Here is a 21,748-nt window from a genome sequence, read left to right as displayed (position 1 = left end):
TTTGAAAGCGTGAACGCAGTGCTCAAGGAACAACTGCTTGAGGCCGTCTTAGCTTCGTACTTGTTGAGACCTTATCGCCCGAGAAGGAAATCCGTGGGATAAGGCGAGGTGTGTATTTTCAGGGTCGATCTTTTCTGACTCCACCACTCCTTGTGGGAAGGTAGCATCACTGTTATGCTGGTTTTCTGAAGGAAAAACTTTACTGTCGTCACACCTCTGTATAGTCAGCAGTACGACTTCACCTTGGGGCCTTGGGCTTGATGCTTTTGGTCTTACTGTTCTTCAACCTACCTGTCTGGCATGGTAGGACATTAACAAACGATTGTTCCAGCTAGTATACCTCGATTGGTTCATTACGATAGGCGAGCCCGACTACCACGTCAAAGTAGCAACAACGGTCGGGTAAATAAGGAATATTTAAGAGACTTTCTTGAACAGATAAGTAAATGAATATATAACGCTAAACTTGTTTTTAAATACGTCCATATATTCATTACATATCAAAATATCATTTTGTCTATTATGAATCAGTTAGTTCTAAATTTAATAGTGTCAGATTGAATCAGTTTGATTCAATACTAAAACGAATATACAATTTGACTAGAATAAGTTTCTCAATTTACTGTTTTACTTATCTAGTCAGTCATATTAAACCCTATAGGTTGGATAGATACTAAGTATTGTTTACACTTTAAGTTTTAAACTAATTTTTAAAAAAAGTTCTAATAAATACAGATATCAGATTCTCATCAACTTAGTATATCGATAAAATTATGTACTGTGTAAATAGAAAGTTTTCACAGATTGAAATCATGAGTCCGTTGAAGCTAGACCACCATTGAAAACCTGGAAGCACTGGACGGCCGCTTCGTCCTAGTACGGGACTCTTCAGCAGTGCACGCCCACGATCCCGCACCACACGGGGCCCGAACCTTGGACCTACTGGCTTCGCGCGCGAGCACCTAACCATTAGACCACTGAGCCGGCATCCAGCGGTGTTAATATCTAACTTCAATGCGCGCCGCTGAGGAGTCCCATACTAGGACGAAACGGCCGTCCAGTGCTTCCAGGTTTTCAATGGTGGTCTAGCTTCAACTGACTCATAATTTCAATCTGTGAAAATTTCTAAAAATCTCCACAAACCCCTTCTGATAAATAGAAAGTATCACAACTATTGTGGCATATACTACTTGTCTTTCAGCATAAGTAGTATATAACACTAATCAGAAGAGAAACGTATAGCAGCAGAAGTATCTATGAAGATCGAATTGAAGAAAAAAGAAAAGGAAATAGAAAGAAATTATGAATTAGAAAAATCATACAGAATGTAAAGGGAAATTGATGGAAGATTTGTAAATGAAGCATTTAATGCAGTTTGTTGAACTGTCATGATTTATAATTATGTAATAATCTTGACACTTATTGATAATTGAATGGTGATCAGTTTCACATTGCCTGAGCCTTAATACAAACTATAGTCTAGTCAAGGTCTTCAATAGGTTCAGTTACTTGGCGTCACACTGAAATTTGTTTGCTGTTGAATGATTTCAAATAATCGATGAGAAAGCAATAACATACATTTTGTGCTGGTTAAAACTCATTAACAAGGTCAATTATATGGAATGCTTAATGAATTCGTATTCTGTCCAACTAGTTCAATGTTATAGATGTTGCCTGAAATACTGAGCTGTGTTTAAATTTGTGTGAGAGGGTCATTAGGAAGCGACGTTTAACCGCTTCAATTTGTAGGACGTGGTATTGTTAGGTGAGCATTGGGCAGACGACTTGATATTTCAGTAATTAGAGCTTAACATGTCATGAGACCAGTAATATTCAATAAACAAATTAAAGGCCCATTGTACCCTTTACATGATATTGTAAATCGCAGCTAAAACTTGATCTGTACTTTCTAAAGCAATTATATTTTAGAATGAGAAGAAACAAGAGGTTGTTTCAAAAAAGGAGTAAAGAAGTTGAATAATATAATTTCTGAACATATCTTGGATACACTTGGTGAGTAACATAAAATCCTTTCAAATGATTGATGAACAACTAAGACTTAGTTTTTGATTATTTTCGAAAGCTTCAAAAAACTTGATTTACTCATAAAAAGAAATAATTGTTAATCTTTGTTTTACCTGATACCCTTGTGGTGTGTGCCACTTCTATCGACATAAGTAGTATATAACGCTAGTTAGGAATAGGATGTCTGACAACAGAAGGCCAAGAAGATCAAGGAGGAAAGAATAGGAACAGAAAGCAATTGGTATGGAAACGAAGGAACGGTCAAGTCGGAGACAATTGATTGACATTTTGCAAATAAAGTATTTACTATATGATTCTCAGATTTTACTAAGAGATTCTGTAATTTTATGTTCTAATGCATTCGATTGTCTCCACTTGTGTTCTCGTCCACTAAACCGTAACTCACAGTTTCCAAACTCTATAATTTAAATAGTTTAATAGGTCTTTTTTGAAACATCTATAGATCTAACTGAGCTATGTTAACTTTGCTGTTATTTATTGTAGTTTTTCTAGGTTAAGTAGACACCTATTTCCAACAATATGGTGTAATGCTACTATCACATCATTTCCAGGATTTTCTTTTCTAGTCGTAGACTTTGTTTAAAATGTTACTGACTTACGCCTGTTACTCATCGTGGTAGAGCATAGGCCACCCACCAGCACTCTCCATCCAACCCTGCTCTAAGCAATCCTTTCCAGTTCCTTCCGGTTGTTATTCATCCTTTTCATTTGGGCTTCCATTTCCCGACGTACTGTGCTCTTTGGCCTTCCTCTTTTCCGCTTCCCTCCGGTATTCCAAGTCAGTACTTGCCTCGTGATGCAGTTAACTGATTTCCTGAATTTATGTCCTATCCACTTCCATCATCGCTTCCTAATTTGCTCTCCAGCTGGTTGCTGGTTTGTTCTCTCCCAGAGAAGGCTGTTGCTGATGGTACCCGGCCAACGGATGTTGAGTATCTTGCGAAGACAACTATTTATAAATACTTATACCTTCTTGATAATGGTTGTAGTAATCCTCCAAGTTTCATCTCCTTACAGTAGAACTGTCTTGATGTTCGTATTGAAGATTCTGACTTTAACGGTGGTTTACAGTTGTTTTGAGTTCCATTTGTTGTTCAATTGAAGAAATGTGGCCCTTTCTTTGCCAATCCTCGCCTTTTCATCTGGATCCGATCATCCTTGTTCATCAATGATACTTTCCAGGTATATCAAAGATTCCGCATCTTCTAAAGTTTCACCATCAAGTGTGATTAGATTGATGTTCTCCGCGTTGTATTTGAGGATCTTGCTTTTACGTTTGTGTATGTTGAGGCCTACTGATGCAGAGACTGCTGCTACACGAGTTGTTTTTATCTGCATTTGTTCGTGTGTATGCGATAGGAGGGCTAGGTCATCTGCGAAGTCCAAATCGTCTAATTGATTCTGAGCTATCCATGGTTTTGTTTAAAATCATATCACACCATAATGATAAGTGTCCGCATGAATTTACAATCAAATTTATTTCTGAATTTTTTCTTTCGCAGGTCACCAAAACATCCGATTATATTGGCTTGTAACTAATTTAAGTAGTATCACTTGACCTTGACATATTCTCTTATTTTTCTTTATAGATGTAACACAAAAATAGATTATATTGTTTACAATCAATAAATTGTGTTATATGAGCTCACACATACATACATACCTACACACACTCACACACATACGATTTGTTACTCAGTTAAGTATTTCCATGTAGCTGATTTCTTCACATGATTTGTAGTTAACTGACTCATTTTACAAAAATCAACTTCCAAATATGATTGGTTTAACACAGTATAATCCTGATTGTTAAAAAGCTATATATTTCTTTGATAATTTTGATTTTGATTATTACCCTGAAGAAGTCCAGACAAGTTGGCTGGACGAAACGTTGGAATTAGTTATATTTCAATCTCTGAGAATATTTCAAATATAATTTTCACATATAATGACTTCTCTATACTCGGTGCTCAATTACTGTCAAACTATTCGTTCTAATCTTGACGAATATTCGTATAGATCATATATATATATTTTATCATAATATTTATTATTTACCTTTATTGAGACAATGTTGTAATTGTTGTGATGTAAGTGGACTAATCAATTTTTCAGGCTTCTGACGATGATGATGATGATGATAATTTTTAGATTTCAACGATAAATCATTAATTTCTATAAAGAAAAAAGAATCGGAAATAAATTAATAATAATAATAGGTATATGTTGAGGAATAAGTCACTGAAGAGTGAACTGAACCATGTTGGTAGGTGTAGACTACCTGGTTGGGGACCGCGAGATGATAGCAACCGATGGTTAGAGACCCTGAATGACATGGCTCAAAATCGTTTGCAATGGCGCAGGTGCATATACTCTTTGTGTTCTCCCAAACTCTAATCTTCTGAATCCTTCATGTCCCTTTTTTCCTCTTTCCCAATTTATTGCACTGGATTATACTCCTTGAATAACATCTTCAAACCCTAATCTTTTCGATTACTGCTTATACTTTTACTACCTCTACCACTACGGGATTTGAATCGACATCTGCATCTCTGTGCTAATGTGGTATGGCAACTCGAACTGATGCACGTACGTACGAAGTTCTACGTTGTTACTGACTGATTGACTGACTGATTGAAAAATCAATACCATTGACAGATGAATGATCTATAAAATCAGTAAATATTCTTATAATTATGTGTGCTGATTTTAAAGTAAACAAAATCCCCCACTGAATCACTATAAGAAGATGAAGATATTTTAACAAGAAGAATGTGTTCTTGTAGGCTTTGTTATATTGTATCTATGAATCATACTCTTTCCAAACATATTATCAGTTCAAACCTGATCTATATGTGCTTAGGAGCATTTTGTTCAGTCTCTTAGTTTATGATGATCTTAACATCTCTTTATATTTTTCTAAATTAACTTTTAAGACGCTATTGGTTTTCGTTCTTCACTTATTTACTACTTATTTATATAAAACATAAACATGGGTACAAGGAGGCACCAAATGGATATGCGCCTCATAAATCATTCGATTTGTGTGAAGGCTGGGATACTGCCCGGGTGCTTAAACTGAAGCAGGTGGTTTTCTTAGGGGGCCACACCCCGGGCCTATGACCTAAAGGTCTGATCCACGAGGCAGTGGGGCAACGTAAAGTGATGCAGTCCCATGGTAGCTGGTGACCAACGATTGGTTCATATGTCATTTGTTCCTTCAGGATCATGGAGTTCGTGTGCACTATTGGTTGGGAATCAGGGTTTTCCAACTTTCCTAGGTGGACTTCCTCTTCACTCTTCATCTTCCTGTCTGTATTTCTTAGGTGAAGAATTATCTTTCATATCACTACACTTTATCTTATTTTGATATATTCTTTTGTATTTTTTATCAACCTTATAATCATCAAAGTCAATTATCTATGTGTTATTAAACTCTGATTACTCTTTTAATAGTTGTCGATGACAAATTAATTCTCCATTGCTTCTGCCTGGAGTTTGTGCTGATAATGTCGTTGAGAAAAGATCGATGAAAGCTCCACCACCATACCATCCAGCTCAGAGAATAAAATTATCCATTTCTGTTATGAATCATTGTATGTAAAAAAAATAATTATTATATATAAGTATCAGAAGGGGTTTTGTGGAGATTGTAATAATTTCAATAGTTGAGATCATGAGTAAATTGAAGCTAGACCACCATGGAAAACCTGAAAGTACTGGATGGCCATTTCGTCCCATCATGGTACTCCTCCTTGGCAGTGCACATATACGATCCCACTCACGAAATTTAAACCTAAGGCCTTCAGTCTCGCTCGTGAACGCTCAATCTACTATAGATCACTGAGCCAGTCGACATCCAACAGTGTTAATGTCTAGCCTCAAACTATTTTAGTAATTTTCACCGGTAATGACAAAAAAAGTGAACGTTACCTTGAATAGATGCTGTCACCTTCATATCAATATCATCATCATCATTAATAGTAGTGGTATTATTATGAACGTTATCTTCATCGCTCGATATAATTTGTATTTCCATTGTATCATTACTAGATTCACTAGTATAATTATTATTTTCATAGTTTCTTAATGATAGTTCTTTATTCTCTTTATATTGTTGAAATTCAGTTTCAATTTTTTGTCTCATTATTACATCACTATTTGAATTGATTAATTTAATGGAATCATTTGGGGAAGACCATACATCATGCTGTTGTAACAATGATAAATCGATTGGAATATTATTATTATTATTATTAAGGAGAATATTAGTCGAGTAGTGTTTTGTTAAAGTACTTGATGTATCTTGAATACTATTATTAGTAGTAGTGGTAGTACTGTTATTACTGTTATCACTATCATCATTAGTATTAGTAATGGTATGATTGTTTTTATAATTAAACGGATTCATTTCATATATTGTATACATAAAAGGATTATCTTGGCATAAATCAATTGGATTATTATTTATTTTATTATCTATTTGTTGTACTTGTTTGTCACTAGGGGATTTTTTATCAAAAACTTGAGTTAGATATAATGTTGAACTGATTATATCATCATTCCTTTAAAAAACAAAAAAAGAAAGAAAAGAAAAGAAAAAAAGTTTTGACAAACATATCAACTACTTGTATAATGATTAGAATTGATCATAGATTAGGGATTGTTTTAAGAATTTCAAATGAATTTAATAACATGTAAATTTAGTTTTAAAGTAATATTCATTTGATGCTGTTTTACTTGTATCTTCCGATTGTTATTTAGTACTGTAATTGATCAATCTCATGTTGTTATATGTGTATCCCGTGCGAACTGTCTCGATATAGATTGAAGTCACAAGAACTGTAAGCAATGATGGATAGTGGCTAGCAGTGGAATTCAGGACGCGTGTCACTTCGTCCTGTTTGGGACTCGTTAGCTGGATGTACCTGGCATCTCAGAGTTGATGTTCACACTGGAACTTGAACCCAGTACCGTTCGGTTCAAACGCCGTCGCGTTCTCCACCTAGATACTGAGTCCTGATAGCCAGCTGCTTGTGCAATGGGGGTGAAGTTATATTCACTTGGTGTTGTTCAATGATAATGAGATAGGTAATTATTTCATTTGTAATCAATTGAGCAAGACTATAATTTATGAACGAACCAATCATGTATAAGATAATGAGTCATGAATTTTGGCGCGAAATTCATGCATACATTTGGCTAAATAGTATTTTGGCATTATAGCTGATATCAGTTCGTGATGAAAACCCTAAATCTTATTCCTAATCTTAATCATCAACTCTAAATGAAAATTCTAACTGCTTTATAACCCTCAGAAAGTATCCACTTGCAAGGTCACTTCAGTGTCTCTCAAATGATCATCCACAAATTACGGTCTCACTAAAAATTGCTTTTTTTATAGACTAGAATGATTGTGCCCTTTCAGTTAAATGTAGCATGTTTTTTTCATTCTATTTGGTACTTATCAATTGGACGTACAACAATCCTTCCTAATAACGTATAGATTGTGTTATGTTCATAATTCAAGTGTTATGTCTGAAAGTGAAGTATAGTCTAAACTATTGTGATTGTGAATTAGTGATATTAATAATTTTCATCTTTTTGGAGATTGTAGCAGTGGTTTAGAGGTTAAGCGTTTGTGTACACGGTAAGAAATCTTATGTTTGAATCCCACATGTGGGATTATGGATAAGCACTGTTAAGAAGTTCTATACTAGGACGAAATGGCTGTCTAGTGATTGCAAGTTTTCAATGTTGGTCTAGTTTAGATTGATTGATGAATTCAACTATTAAAATATGTTTACACTGTTGTGAATATGAATATAAAGGGAAACCAAATATATTTATATATCACCGAACAATGTTTAAATGGGATTAATATGAAAGTTTTAACTTGTATATGATTGCTGGTTAGTATATACTAAATACTATGACAGAATGTAATAGACAATAGTAAATCTATTCTGTAAATGAAATCTTCAAACATGCAATTAGTCATCATATTATCTACTTACTCTATTCTTGAGTTTATCAACCCAATCTATATGATTGAACCGCAAAAATTAGTTTCAAGGAACAAAACAAAAAGACTATTCGGTCAGGAGTTCCTGCTGACATTTTTTACAGCAGTTCAAAAAAGTCTTCAATATTTTTTATCTGATCTCAATGAAATATCGTCGGTGTTTTCTAAATGATGCAATATTGTAGATCTGAAGTGAATGAAGAAGTCAAATTTGAAAGATCAATCTATCGTTTAATACAACATTACAGAAAATCTTGATAAAATCTAAAAACTATACATTAAATGCATAATTTTCATATCTCTTACATTAGTTATCTTTTACAAACTTCATTCTTATTGTTATTTCAAATGGCTATTGGTTAATTTTCCTTTGGTCTTTAATTCTCTCTTCAAACAATCATCTATTACTAGGCATTTCACTTCGAATTAATGTTACATACTACTTCTATCTGTTAACATAAGTAGCAGATATCACAGATCTTATGCATAGAAATTGTAATACTTGTAACAGTTTAATTTATAATTTCTTTTTCTCATAAGAAGTGGATAATTACAATGTTTTACATTAATTAATTTTAATAGTTGAGATAATGAGTCCATCGAAGCTAGACCAACATGAAAAACCTGGAAGCACTGGATGGCCTTTTCGTTTTATTGTGGGACTCCTCCTTGGCAGTATGTATCCACATCAATTGACACATGATCTGAACTATTCAGATGACTATAATATCCACAAAACCCCTTCTCGTATTAATCAACGTACGCTCACTAGTGACTGACATCAAGAGGTATTTCTTGGAGTTCTAGTGAGAAGCAGAGACCAGTTGAGTTCAACCAGGTCTGTTGTGAGATAGTAACTCACTGAAAACAATGGCGGATGTGTCTCTCATTTTCGTGGACTGGTTGAAGTTAGACATTAACACCATTGGATGCCAGTCAGCTCAGTGGTCTAGAGGTTGAGCGTTCGCGTGCGAGACTGATAGGTCCTGAATCCGAATCTCACGTGGTGGGATCATGGATGCGCACTGCTGAGGAGGAGTCCCACAATAGAACAAAACAGCTATCTAGTGCTTCTAGGTCCTCCATGTTGGTCTAACTCCGATTGACTCATGAACTCATCTATTAAAATTACTATATTATCCACAAAAATCTCCTTCTGAAATTAGTTTTCAATTAAGAAAAGAAGAGAATTTTCTAATCAATGGTATCATTTACTCATTTTGTCCTATTGTATTTATAGCACATTTAATGTACGTCTATGTCTATCATAATACAGAAAGGCTTTGGATCACTCTTAACTATTCAATGAAAGTGTTTTCAAGTATAAAGAAATGAATGTATAAACTAATAAATGTTACATAACAGTGCAATAGGTAATATGGTATAGTCACTTGAAAATAAGTATAAATGAACGAGGATAATTCACTTGGATCAAAGGTAACAACTAAACAAATAAAAATGACTTGATTGAACTTGACTAGATCTTTTCTAGACTCATAGATCTGGTTTGAAATAATGATTGACTAACATTTCTGATGTGTATACGTTTCTGGTTTAAGTCAGATATTATCTCATTTGATAATTAGTGTTTAAAATCAGTTCTTATGATCAGAGTTGATGAACTAGTCTAGAAATGATTGGCAATTGTAGAATAATAGTCAAAAATGTGTTTGAACAGAATACAAGTTCATTATTCTACTTAGACTTAATTAAAAGCAAAAGCGAGGATTGGCAAAGCAAGGGCCGCATTCCTACAATTGTAGAACATACGGAACTCAAAACAACTGTAAAAAACTATTAAAGTCAGAATCTTCAATACGAACGTCAAGGCAGTTCTACTGTATAGAGCTAAAACTTGGGGAACTACAACAAACACCGTCAAGAAGATACAAGTATTTATAAATAGTTGTCTTCGCAAGATATTCGACATCCATTGGCCGGATACCATCAGCAAGAGCCTTCTGTGGAAGAGAACAAACCAGCTTCCAGATGGAAAGCAAATTAGGAAAAGACGATGGGAATGGATTGGACATACATTACGCAACTCGTCAAACCGCATCACTGGGCAAGCCCTAACTTGGAATCCTGAAGGGAAGCGGAAAAGTGGAAGGCCAAAGAGCACAGTACGTCGGGAAATGGAAGCCCATATGAAAAGGCTGAATAACAACTGGAAGGAACTGGAAAGGATTGCTTAGGACAGGGTTGGATGGAGAGTACTGGTGAGCGACCTATGCTCCACCACGAGGAGTAACAGGTGTAAGTAAGTAAGTAATTAAAATGATGTAGATAAACAACTTTTATTCATATTATGATGTGTTTGCTACTTATATCGACATGAGTAGTATATAACGATAGTCAGGATTAGAATGTCAGGCGGCAGAAGGTTGAGAAAGAAAGAACGGGAACAGACAGCAATTGGTATGAGAATTTAGGAACAATGAAGTCTAAGATGATTGAGTGATATTTATTAAAGGAACAGTCAAGTTTAAGATAATTGATTAACATTTTACAAATGAACTATTTACTGTATGGTTCTCAGATTTTACTAAGAGATTTTGTAAGTTTGTGCTCAAATACATTCCATTGTCCTCAATTGTGTTCTCGTCCACTACAATATTAACCGGATTTAAAGCAATAATTTGAAGCTTGAAACGAAATGCTGCTATTTATTAGTCTATTCAATTTCTATTACAATTTTTTTTGAACAGATATCATTCATTACAATGAGCTTGAAATGTTCAAATACAGAGATACATTCCATTCCATTTATTTGTCTTGTTTAATCGATTTCTAAGCTGAACTTTTGTCTACTTTCAAAGGTATTCTGTAAATAAATTTTCATTCATTTGTTTATCGTTTTTAAGTTTCATTCTACATAAAGAGTTGACCTTATTGGCGTGACTATCACGAACCATTGGATATTTGTTTCTTCTTTTTTTCTTCTAGTGTAGAACACTTTAGCAACGTGCATCCACAATCCTTCCACTTAGAATCGATAAGCTGTTGAAAAAGCTCTATGGAACTTTGGATAGAAATCCTTTCTTATTATACAAAATGGTGATATTCAATGGTGATAGACGAAAATAGAAATTTGAAGAGGAGATATTGAGTAACCAATGAAAAATTATGTTGATATAAAGCAGTTCTTTATAATAATGGTCACTTTCAAACGGTTGATCTATTATGTTCAATAACTAATTTGATTATTGATTGATCTTTTTCATTGAATCCTGTAAATGATAACGTGAGAACTTACTATAATCAATATAACTATATCATATGGATTTTGATGAATTTAAAGAGATAGAAGTTGGTGGAGATTTGTAGCTCAAGTGGATGGTTTTGATGGAGTTTTTTCCCCAAGCTGGATGGTTTGATCGTGGAGCTTTTATCGTTCTTTTGAACGATCAAGAAGAAAGATGAAAGATCAACGACTCAGCCATTCAGCTTAGAGAACAAAACTCCATCAAAAAGAGATAGAAGTTACAGGTTATATTGTCAACTTTCATCTTTTGCAACTTTATACTTTTATAAATAGTAACTATAGATATTAAACTCAATGTTACAGTTTAAGTAATTCAATTAAAAAAAACGTTTTGAAAATTAACAAGTCAATTTTTAAATGTTTAGTATTGTTCTAAGGATCACCGGGTATGTGATAGTGAGTTTAGATATAAGGTATTAGGGGTTGATGGTAAATCAGTTGATGAGGTTGTGAATATTCATCGACTAAGATGGTTGGGTCATGTGTTACGTATGCCTGAACACTGATTACCACGACAAGCAATGCTGACTAGCGTTGGAGACGGCTGGAACAAAGTTAGGTGCGGACAAATCAACCAAAACATGGAATCAGTTCTTGAAGTCACCAAATTCTAGTTTGAACCATGTTGGTGGATGCAGATTACTTTGTTGGGGTCCGCGTGACTATCGTAACCAATAGTTGGGAACTTTGAGTGACATGGCTCAGAATCGATCACAATGGTGTAGGTGTATACACTTTCTCTCTTCCCTTAAACTATGAGAATAAAATTGCTTTATACCATTGAGATTAGATTAGATTGAAACACACATGACGTTGGTCAGCCCTCTTGTGATTAATCAATTGTGATTACATCTCAGTTCTACAGGAGATCGGTCGCGACCTGGATAGCCCAGTGGTAACGTTTCTGGTTGTGAAGCTGGGCGACACGGGGTCGAATCCGTTAGGGAGCACCAGTTCCCTCAAGATTACAGGTACACCTTACTGACGAGTGCCAAGTAGCACGAAACCCGGGTCCAGGATTTGCTGTTGACTGCCTCTAACCACCATTTAATCGGAACATAGTGCACGCAATATCGAGTCACCTAGACTGGTAGCCACATTGCAGCATGGTCAACAGCATTCGATCTGCACCAATAAGGACTTGACACACATGACATTAATCACCACCCAGTGATCAATCGATTGTGATTACTTTATATCATTCTTTCTACAAACTAATGACTAACTGACTGACTGAAGCAGCTGTGTCAATATTCTATAAATGTTTCAACTGAAATCAAATCATAATGAAAATCATTCTTTAAATATAGTTACCAGTTTATATAAGAAAGAAAGATAAGCAATTTTCTTTGATTAAAATAAAAAGGTTATTCAGCCTACCTGTTGTTGATTGAGCATATTAATAACAAATTCGGTAGTTTTATTTATTTATTTATAACTGTTATATGGTTTGAATTGGGTACAATTATGAATAATAAAACATAAAATTGTTCTTAATCACTAATCGACCTAATTCAAATGAGAGAAAGAAAGAACACAGTTTATGTGAATTTATATAATGTAACTTACGGACTAAAAATGTCCCCTTCAAAAGATGGATTATTTGTGGAAATGAAGTTATTTTGTGATTGAGTTTTAATAAGACATTCATCATTATCAGCATCATCATCATCATCATCAGCAGCAGCATTATCATCGTCGTCGATGGAGTTATCATCAACATGATCATCATTCTCATTCTCATTATTGGATGCTATAAGATTACTTGCCTAAAATGATCAAAAAGGAGATTTAATAAATTGTTTGTTGAAAATGTAATAATTTGTTAGTAATAAACACTATGGTAGTCTATTATTATGATATATTATCCAATTTTATGACTTCGAAAAATGTAATCTCCAGGAGAAAATCATTTCTATTTATAGAATATCACCAATGGATTGAATATGAACCATTGATTAGCAACTAACTGAGCGCTCTCCATAAGACTTGAAGGATTTTGCCTTATTTACGCTACTATGGAGTTTTATACTACGATGAAACAACTGTCTAGAATTTTGGTGTAGTTTTGTTCTCTGAGCTGGATAGTTTGGTCGTGGGATGGAGAATAGCTGAGCAAAGTGGAAGAAAAATGGTACACCTAATGATAACGGATGCATATTACAGGATCCGCAAATAACAACACGTTATAGAGGACCAAGAGATAAAACTACAAAGGGCACTCACGTCAGAAGATTTGAAAATCTTGACAACAGACATCGAAATATCATGCAAACGACACAGAGAACAAAGAAGAAACTAATTGGGATCTCAAAACAACTCATAGGAGAAAACACAAACAGCTGCATGGTCGACCTGTCGAAACAACCAGTAACAAAAAAAACACGGCCAAGTCATCCAGCTCAGAGAAAAAATTCCACCAAAATCATCCACCTGAGCTACAAATCTTCTCCACCATCTCAACTGTTTAGAATCTCCTGGTTTTTACTGGTTGTCTAAGGTAAGTTCTTGATGTAAAATGTAAAATTCAATAATTATAACGAATCACTTATACTAATATGATGTATTTTTTTTAAATTGATGTCTTACAGATTTTATGCCTCACTGTATGTTTCTTCGAATTAGTTAAAACTAACTGTTTGATATTCTCATGTTTTCATAAATGGTATTCTTTTTTCAACTAATTCCTTTCAAGCAAAAATGGATAATGGCTAACAGTGGAATTCAGGAAGCGTGCCACTTCGTCCTATTCGGGACTCGTCGGCTAGATGCACCTGCAGTCCTAAATAACAATGGGACGACACAAGCAAAACACCACCAAGTGAATTAAAACTTTACCCCATTGCACATGGAGGTGGCTATCAGGACTCAGTAGCTAAATGGAAAATGCGATGGCGTTTGAAGCTAACGGTAATGGGTTCGAGTCCCATCAACTCTGAGATGCCAGGTACATCCAACTGACGATTCGCAAATAGGACAAAGTGACACGCATCCTGAATTCCACTGTTAGCCGCTTTCCATCATTGCTTACAATGCTTGTGACTTCAAGCTATATCGAGGCAGTCCGTACAGGATGCACATATGCTAATAAGAGATTGATCAATTACAGTCGTAAATAACAATCGGAAGATACAAGTAAAACAACACCAAGTGAATTTAATTCCTTTCGCTTATATCAGATAAGTATTTTGAAAGTTGAATTTATGATATCAAACATCAGTTTATTTAAATTGTATGTATATTACATTTTTTTGCCCAGACACTATCAACAACAACCTACTATAGGAGAGAACAAACCATAACCCAACGGAGGAAGAAATCAGGAGGAAGCGCTGGAAGTGGATAGGACACACATTGAGGAAAGCACCCGACTGTGTCACAAGGCAAGCCCTCACATGGCATCCTCAAGGTCAAAGTAGGAGAGGAAGACCAAAGAACACATTACGCCGGGAAATGGAGATAGACATAAGAAAAATGAACAAGAATTGGATGGAAATAGAAAAGAAGACCCAAGACAGAGTGGGTTGGAGAATGCTGGTCGGCGGCCTATGCTCCATTGGGAGTAACAGGCATAAGTAAAGTAAGTATATTAGATTTTATACTATAGGCAACTTTAAGAATATTTGCTATATGAAGTTTTTATCATAAGTCTATAAACAATGTAAATCATTATTATACAGTTGATTTCATGTTATTAAACAAATATCTACTAATCTGGTTCAAAACATGAGCTCAATGTTTCTTATAGATCATCATTGATCTTTCATCAAAATAATGAACAGTCATATCGAATCCATTATACAATCTGTTACACTGAAACTCTATCGATAATATTCGATCAACACCATTAAGATAAAGAGAAAAATGCTATCGATCAAGTTTTTTTTATTTATTTTATACTAGCACAATTACTAAAGCAGTAAAGTTATTCCGGAAGAACGAATCGAACTTTTGAGTCATCTGTTTAACATAAATCTTTCATTTTCTGCTATGTGGTGGATAGAAATTACGAGAGCAAAAAAAGCACACTGCACAATGTCATTTAATTCATTGAAGAGAATATCGGATATAAATAAACAACAACAACAAAAGAAATGATAACTTTAATAATCAAAACACAAATTTACGTCAATTGGATGTAATCTATTATTTAATTGATTCTCATCTTCCGGTTCAACAACTTTGATTTCATAACTTGTTTCACATGTTAAACTTTCCTTGACTCCTGATCGATTTAATTGATTATCATCATTATCATCTTTATCATCATTATCCTCTTGCGGTAATGATGAATTAGATGGTAATGGAAGTAAGACATGATGATCAATTAAAGAATTAGCTATTGGATTATCATTATTATTATTATATGTCAAAGAGGATTCTAATATAGAATCAATAAGAAATAAATCTTCCATATTACAAACATCCGTTAAAAAATGTACATTTTCTTGTTCTATATCAATACGGAAAAATCGACTAGCTGCAGTGGTTGCTATATTGATTTATTGAAGAAGAAGAAGAAGAAAAAAAAAAGAAAAGAAATTATATTGAAAGTAGTATGTTACTTTTTATATGCCAACCTTTTTCTTTACTTTAAAACATTTCAAACATATGACAATATAATATACTTAATTATATTTCAACTATTCAAAGTATTCTTAGAATATCTCTTGGGATATTCAGAAAAATATCCCAAAATTTATCCTGTTAAGTATAATGCTATTCTTGGACTTGGAATGGTATCATTTCCTACTGGTCAATATTTATTTCAAGTGTCATTTTCCTGTTGGTCAAATCTTGTACAAATATTGTTTTCTATTTTATGGTACGATGTGGTCTGCTTGATTTGTATATAAACAGAGTATGTTTGAAATATAGTGATTCATATCTCAGAGGCTGAGACTGGTGTTCTGGACTTAACTGACTGGGCTAGGCGAAAAGCAGGACCAATCAGAACTCTAGACTGCTCGAACGTGTTTACGCGTCATTGATCCGATCGATAAATCACTACCTCCTAATCGGCGGTCATAAGATATAACAATATCTTAGAAGGTATAGTGTTCAATTAATTGATCCATGTTTTGCCTAACGTTAAATAGTTTGTCTTTTTTTCATAGTAGATTGAATGAATAGAAGGAATTCCTATAATTGGTAAATTGAAGATCAGAAAGAGAAAAAAAGATTATAATATGAACTATACTTGATTTGATTTGATATTAAGTATGTCGTTGAGGAGTACGCCGCGTTTAACCAACTTGACTGTAGTCTATTTCTGAACAGTTATATTTGTTATCATTTGCTAGTGATTAAACTACATAAGCATAATGAATGATAAGTGTTGGGATCTATTTGTCGACCAGTACTATACGTATATTTTTATCGTATAATTGCTAAATAACTGAACTATTCATATTCGTGTTCCTCTTATCATAAGCTTCATTTTGATGTATGAACTATTATTATACGATTTACCATTCTTGAATTATGACCTTATATTGAACAGAACACGAGTGGAGACAACCGAATGTATTTCACTCAAACTTACAGGATTTGCTAATAAAATCCAACACTCAAATAGTAAATGCTTAATTTGCAAAATGTCCATCAATTGTCTCAGACTTTATTGTTCTTGCATTTTCATACAAATTTCATTCTGTTTCCATTCTTTACCGTTTGATCCTCTTGTCTCTCTGCTACCACACATTCTGTTCATGACTAACATTCTATACTACTTATGTCGATATAAGTAGCACACACCACAACTTGTTTATCAAATACTATCTCCCTGATTCACAGTCACATTTAGCTAAATCTTGTACGAACGTTGTTCCATATATTATGATACGACGTGGTCTGTCTGGTTGGTATATAAACCCAGTATGTTTGAAATAAACGATTTATACTGCAGAGGATGAGATTGGTGGCCTGAACTTAACTGGCTGGTCTAGGCTAGGCGGGAAGCACGACCGATAAGTACTCCAGACTGCTCGCACGAGTTTTATGCGTCATTGGTCCAATCGATAATTCGCTGCTCTCTAATTGGCGGTATCACTACGTTATACATTAACAGGAGACTCAGGCCACAAGTTATAACAAGAAACAATATATATTACAATCATTATTATGTTTGATTTTGTCTAACTGTGCTTGTGTCAGATATTTTGTATACAAGAATGAAGTAGAGTATACTCGTAATATTTCTCTATAAAGTCGCCCATATTTTATCTATTGTCAAAATTAAAACAATTGTTAGCATAATTCAAATCATTATTAGTCGAACATTTTATAAATTGCAACCTCAAGGACTTCTGATTTGGGGATCTAGAACAGCTCTAATTATGCTGAAACTGTAGTCGACAACTTTGTTGAAAGTAATTCGTGACTATCCAGTAAATATAAATAGGTGATAATAGAAAGTGGGATTCTCTTATGATGATATTATTATTGATTATGGTATATGTGTATTATTTGTGAAACCGTTGTTGCTGATTAGGTGATGTCCCATTAAACGGATTGCGATCATATTCTTTTGTAAATGTAAATTACAGTCAGACAATTAAACAACATCACCTATTTACTCACACCTTTTTACTTTACTTAGAGCATAGGCTGCCAATAAGGAATTTTCAGGCAACTCTGATCAGAGCCTGTTTTTTCAGTTGTTGTAAGACTGCAACGATATGCATAGATATATGAACACTTGTTTTCTTTATTTTGAACAATATATACATATGATGTAAGCCGGTCACCGAGTGCTAATTAACATTATTCTCAATTTCTTAGTAGTAAGAAAAGGTATTGTGCCTACAAAATGACAACGATTATAGTTTATGCCTGCTGACATTCTTAAAACCAATAGCCATTGATTTAATACAAGGATGGTCTTTTTTGGAAGCATCTACCCATCTTTCAATCTTCTATATTGGACAACATCAGGAATAGCCGTTTATATTGCATGTTCTATCAGCCTAAACTGATGGTTAATGGTTACCTTTACTTAGTATCCTACTTCCATTCCCGATAATGTTAACTAAAGTGTTCTATCATATGGGGTAAATGCTTCAAAGATGACAATCCCAACTGTTGGTGATATTATTCTATACTATGTTTTATAACCTTGAAATGTGTATATATCATTGAAGCACAAGATTTTCAGATGATTATACATCCCAAGCATTGGCATTTATAACCGGACTACCTGTAAATGATGTATAGACATGATGATATTCTATACTCAATCAACTACCGTGTAAACTATTTATGGAACAGAATTCTTGACCTATAGATTTATAAAGTCGACAAGAAGCATAAAACAAGGGTACAATTATTGTACATAAGCATATTAATTGTTTTCGGAACCATAAAAAACAAATTATTTAACGAAACTACTCATATATCAATACGGGAAAACACTAGGTTATATTGGAATTAACATTGTAAATAAAACGTATTGACAGTAACTTGTGGTGGTCGGTATTCAATATAATCCTTAAATTTCGTATATAGTTCATCCGATAACCGTCACTAGATAATGCCTCAGCGGTGTAATAATTAGAAGATGAATACGAAGTGTTGATTACGTTTATTATTGCACCACGCACAGATAACCAAAGTTACAGGTACGTTAAACAAACATGAAAGAGTAGTGCTGAAAAGCTATCAGGCAAGCGAATGAGTGTGAGAGTAGGCGAGACTATAATTTATGGACGAAACAATCAGGTATAAGACAACAGGTTTCAGATTTTGGCGCGAAATTCACTCATCCATTTGGATAAATAGAGTTTTGGCATTATAGCTGATGTCAGTTCATGATCAAACCCAGAAATATAATTCCTAAGCTTAATCATCAACTGTAAGTAAGAATTCTAATTCATCACACAGGTTCATAACACTCATTAGGTCCTGGTTATTAAGTGAACACTCCCAAAGTCAGTCTAGCGTCGCTCAATGGTCGTTCATAAATTAAAGTTTCACCAGCGAGTCGTTGAGTCAATGAACAGGATTAAAATGTACATATATATACCTAGGGAAACGAATGAATAATCGAATCAATTGAACGACTAATAATAATGCTAGCCGAATGAATATATGCGTAGGCAGTAAGCAATACTCAAGTGTGCATATTCATACAAGTGTAACAATAATAAAGGTACAATGATATAAGTTGTTATTGTACGAATGACCACTCTATTCGTTAAATAAGTTAACAAAGAAGGCTTAGCCAAATGAAATGTGAACAAACTCAATTGCACATGAGCTGCTATAAACTGTATGAAAAGTAAAAAACATCATGGAATGTAACAATATTAACAATGGGTGAGCGTTCGCGCGCGAGATCGATAGATCATGGGTTCGAATCTCGCGAGGAGAGATCGTAGATGCGTACTACTGAGGAGTGCCACAATAAGACGAAACGGCCATCCAGCACTTTCAGGTTTTCATAGTGGTAGTTTAGCTTCAATTGACTCATGATCTCAATTATTGACATTACTATAATATCCACAAAATTCTTTTTAATATTAAGAACAATAAAAATAGAGTGTATAATACAATCAATTACTTACAATCAATAAAAACCCAAGAATCCGATAAATGAACTCGAATTTTTAGATTAGTTTCTATGGATTGAGAGTTTTCATTGCATAAATTCTCTTGAGCATTATCTTTATTCAATTGAGTAATAATTTTTCTTACAGTTGATAAGTCTGTATCATATTTTGCAGTAATAATACCGATCCACACAGCTTTAAAGAAGAAGAAAGAAAAGACGTAACATATTTGAAAGAGATTTTGTATAAAAAGAAAAGAATACGAATAATTATTTTTTGTAACGATAAAACTATTCATTAATTTTAAAGTTGGAAACATCAATTACAGGTTTGGTATGTCTGTGTAAGTACACTCGTCAATATGTATCTTTATCCCGTCAATCAGTTGCAACGTAGGACACAGAAAGTGTATACACCTACATCATTGTGATCGATTCTGAGCCATGTCACCCAAAGTCTCTAACCATTAGTTACGATAGTCACACGGACTCCAAAAAAGTAATCTGCATCTATCAACATGGCTCAGACTAGGAGTCAGTGACTTCAAGAACTGATTCCACGTTTTGGTTGGTTTGGCCGTCTCTAACTTTGTTCCAGCCGTCTCCAACACTAATCAGCATTGCTTGTCGTGGTAATCAGTGTTCAGGCATACGTAACAAGTGTATTTTTATAAATAAGAAAGTACCTTACAGTCTGTTTCAAAGTCAAATATTGTAGGAAATCAATATTCAAACTTTATCAAAAGTAATAGTAAGTATAGGTTTGTGGAGATTGTTGAGTTTTATTGGAACCATGGTGGTTGGTAGGCATTGCTGCAAAGTCACATACTAGGACGAAATGGCCATACAATGCTTCCAGATTTTCATCAGTAATCTAATATTGGTTGGCTCATGATCTTAATAAAACTCAGCTATATCTGCAATCTGATACTGTTAGTTATTATGTGTTCACTAGTGAATAGCTTCCACGGATGATTATCGTAGTTCCAGTGAGAAGTTGTGATCAGTGGAGTTCAACTGCATAAACTTTGAGTCAGTTATCCATCGAAGACAACGGAAGATGGTAGCATAGAGTCTTGAATTGATTAAGATTAAACATTACCACTGTTTGGTGCCGGCTCAGTGGTCTAAAGGTTAGGCGCTCGCGCAAAACTGTAGGTCTTAGGTTTGATTGCCGTCTACAGGATTGCGATTAGACACTTATGAGGAGTCCCATATCAAGTCGGGACGTCTGTTCACTCCTTCCAGGTTTTAAATGGTGTTCTAATTTTGAACAGTTCATAATTTCAATAAAAAGTAATAGTATTGGTAAATCTGACAAAAAGTGTATGTTAATATGATTTTTAAGCGTCAGGTCTAATTGTATTCTCCAAGTTAGATATTTAATATAGTTTCACAAAATAAATTGTCGAGTATACACAATCAATCGTCTAGAATGTGTTTTATTGAGATCTCTACAACAAGTGCAGTTTATATCAGCGACTAAACACACATATAGCTGATTTCTTGAACTGAAATTAACTGTTTAAGATGCACTTAGTATATTGATAATGACTTGGATCAGGTTATTCAATGATAACTAATCTTTAATATCACTGGTTGAAATCATGAGTCAATGGAAGCTAGACCACCATGGAAAACCTGGAAGCATTGGATAGCCGTCTCTTCCTAGTACGGGACTTCTCAGCAGTGCGCATCCACGATCCCCCACCCCGCGAGATTCGAACCCAGGACCAGGCGCTTAATCAACTAGACCACTGAGCCGACATCCAACGGTGTTAATGTCTAACTTCAACCAATCCACGAAGTTGCGCCACCGTACACTATTGTCTTCAGTGAGTTCCTATCTCACAACAGACCTGAT

At 34.4% G+C, this 21,748-nt stretch overlaps 1 protein-coding gene across 2 annotated transcripts in view; it reads right to left on the bottom strand.

Annotated features, from left to right (window-relative positions):
• The window catches only part of MS3_00008358 (uncharacterized protein), a gene marked incomplete at its 5' end in the record, with an annotated part of 190,353 nt that overhangs the window by 5,162 nt on the left and 163,443 nt on the right, over nt 1-21,748 (bottom strand). The window contains 6 exons of one of the 2 annotated variants that reach the window (XM_012936397.3): nt 4,105-4,221; nt 5,980-6,611; nt 9,838-10,143; nt 12,906-13,105; nt 15,560-15,828; nt 19,901-20,080. In XM_012936397.3, coding sequence (XP_012791851.2) covers nt 4,105-4,221; nt 5,980-6,611; nt 9,838-10,143; nt 12,906-13,105; nt 15,560-15,828; nt 19,901-20,080 — 1,704 coding nt within the window. Of the gene's footprint in view, nt 1-4,104; nt 4,222-5,979; nt 6,612-8,063; nt 20,081-21,748 lie in introns of both variants that reach the window. The other variant, XM_051216720.1, reaches the window with a different exon arrangement.

Source organism: Schistosoma haematobium, chromosome 6 (genome assembly GCF_000699445.3).
Source record: "Schistosoma haematobium chromosome 6, whole genome shotgun sequence".
NCBI lineage: Eukaryota > Metazoa > Platyhelminthes > Trematoda > Strigeidida > Schistosomatidae > Schistosoma > Schistosoma haematobium.
This window is presented reverse-complemented; position numbering and strand designations above follow the sequence as displayed.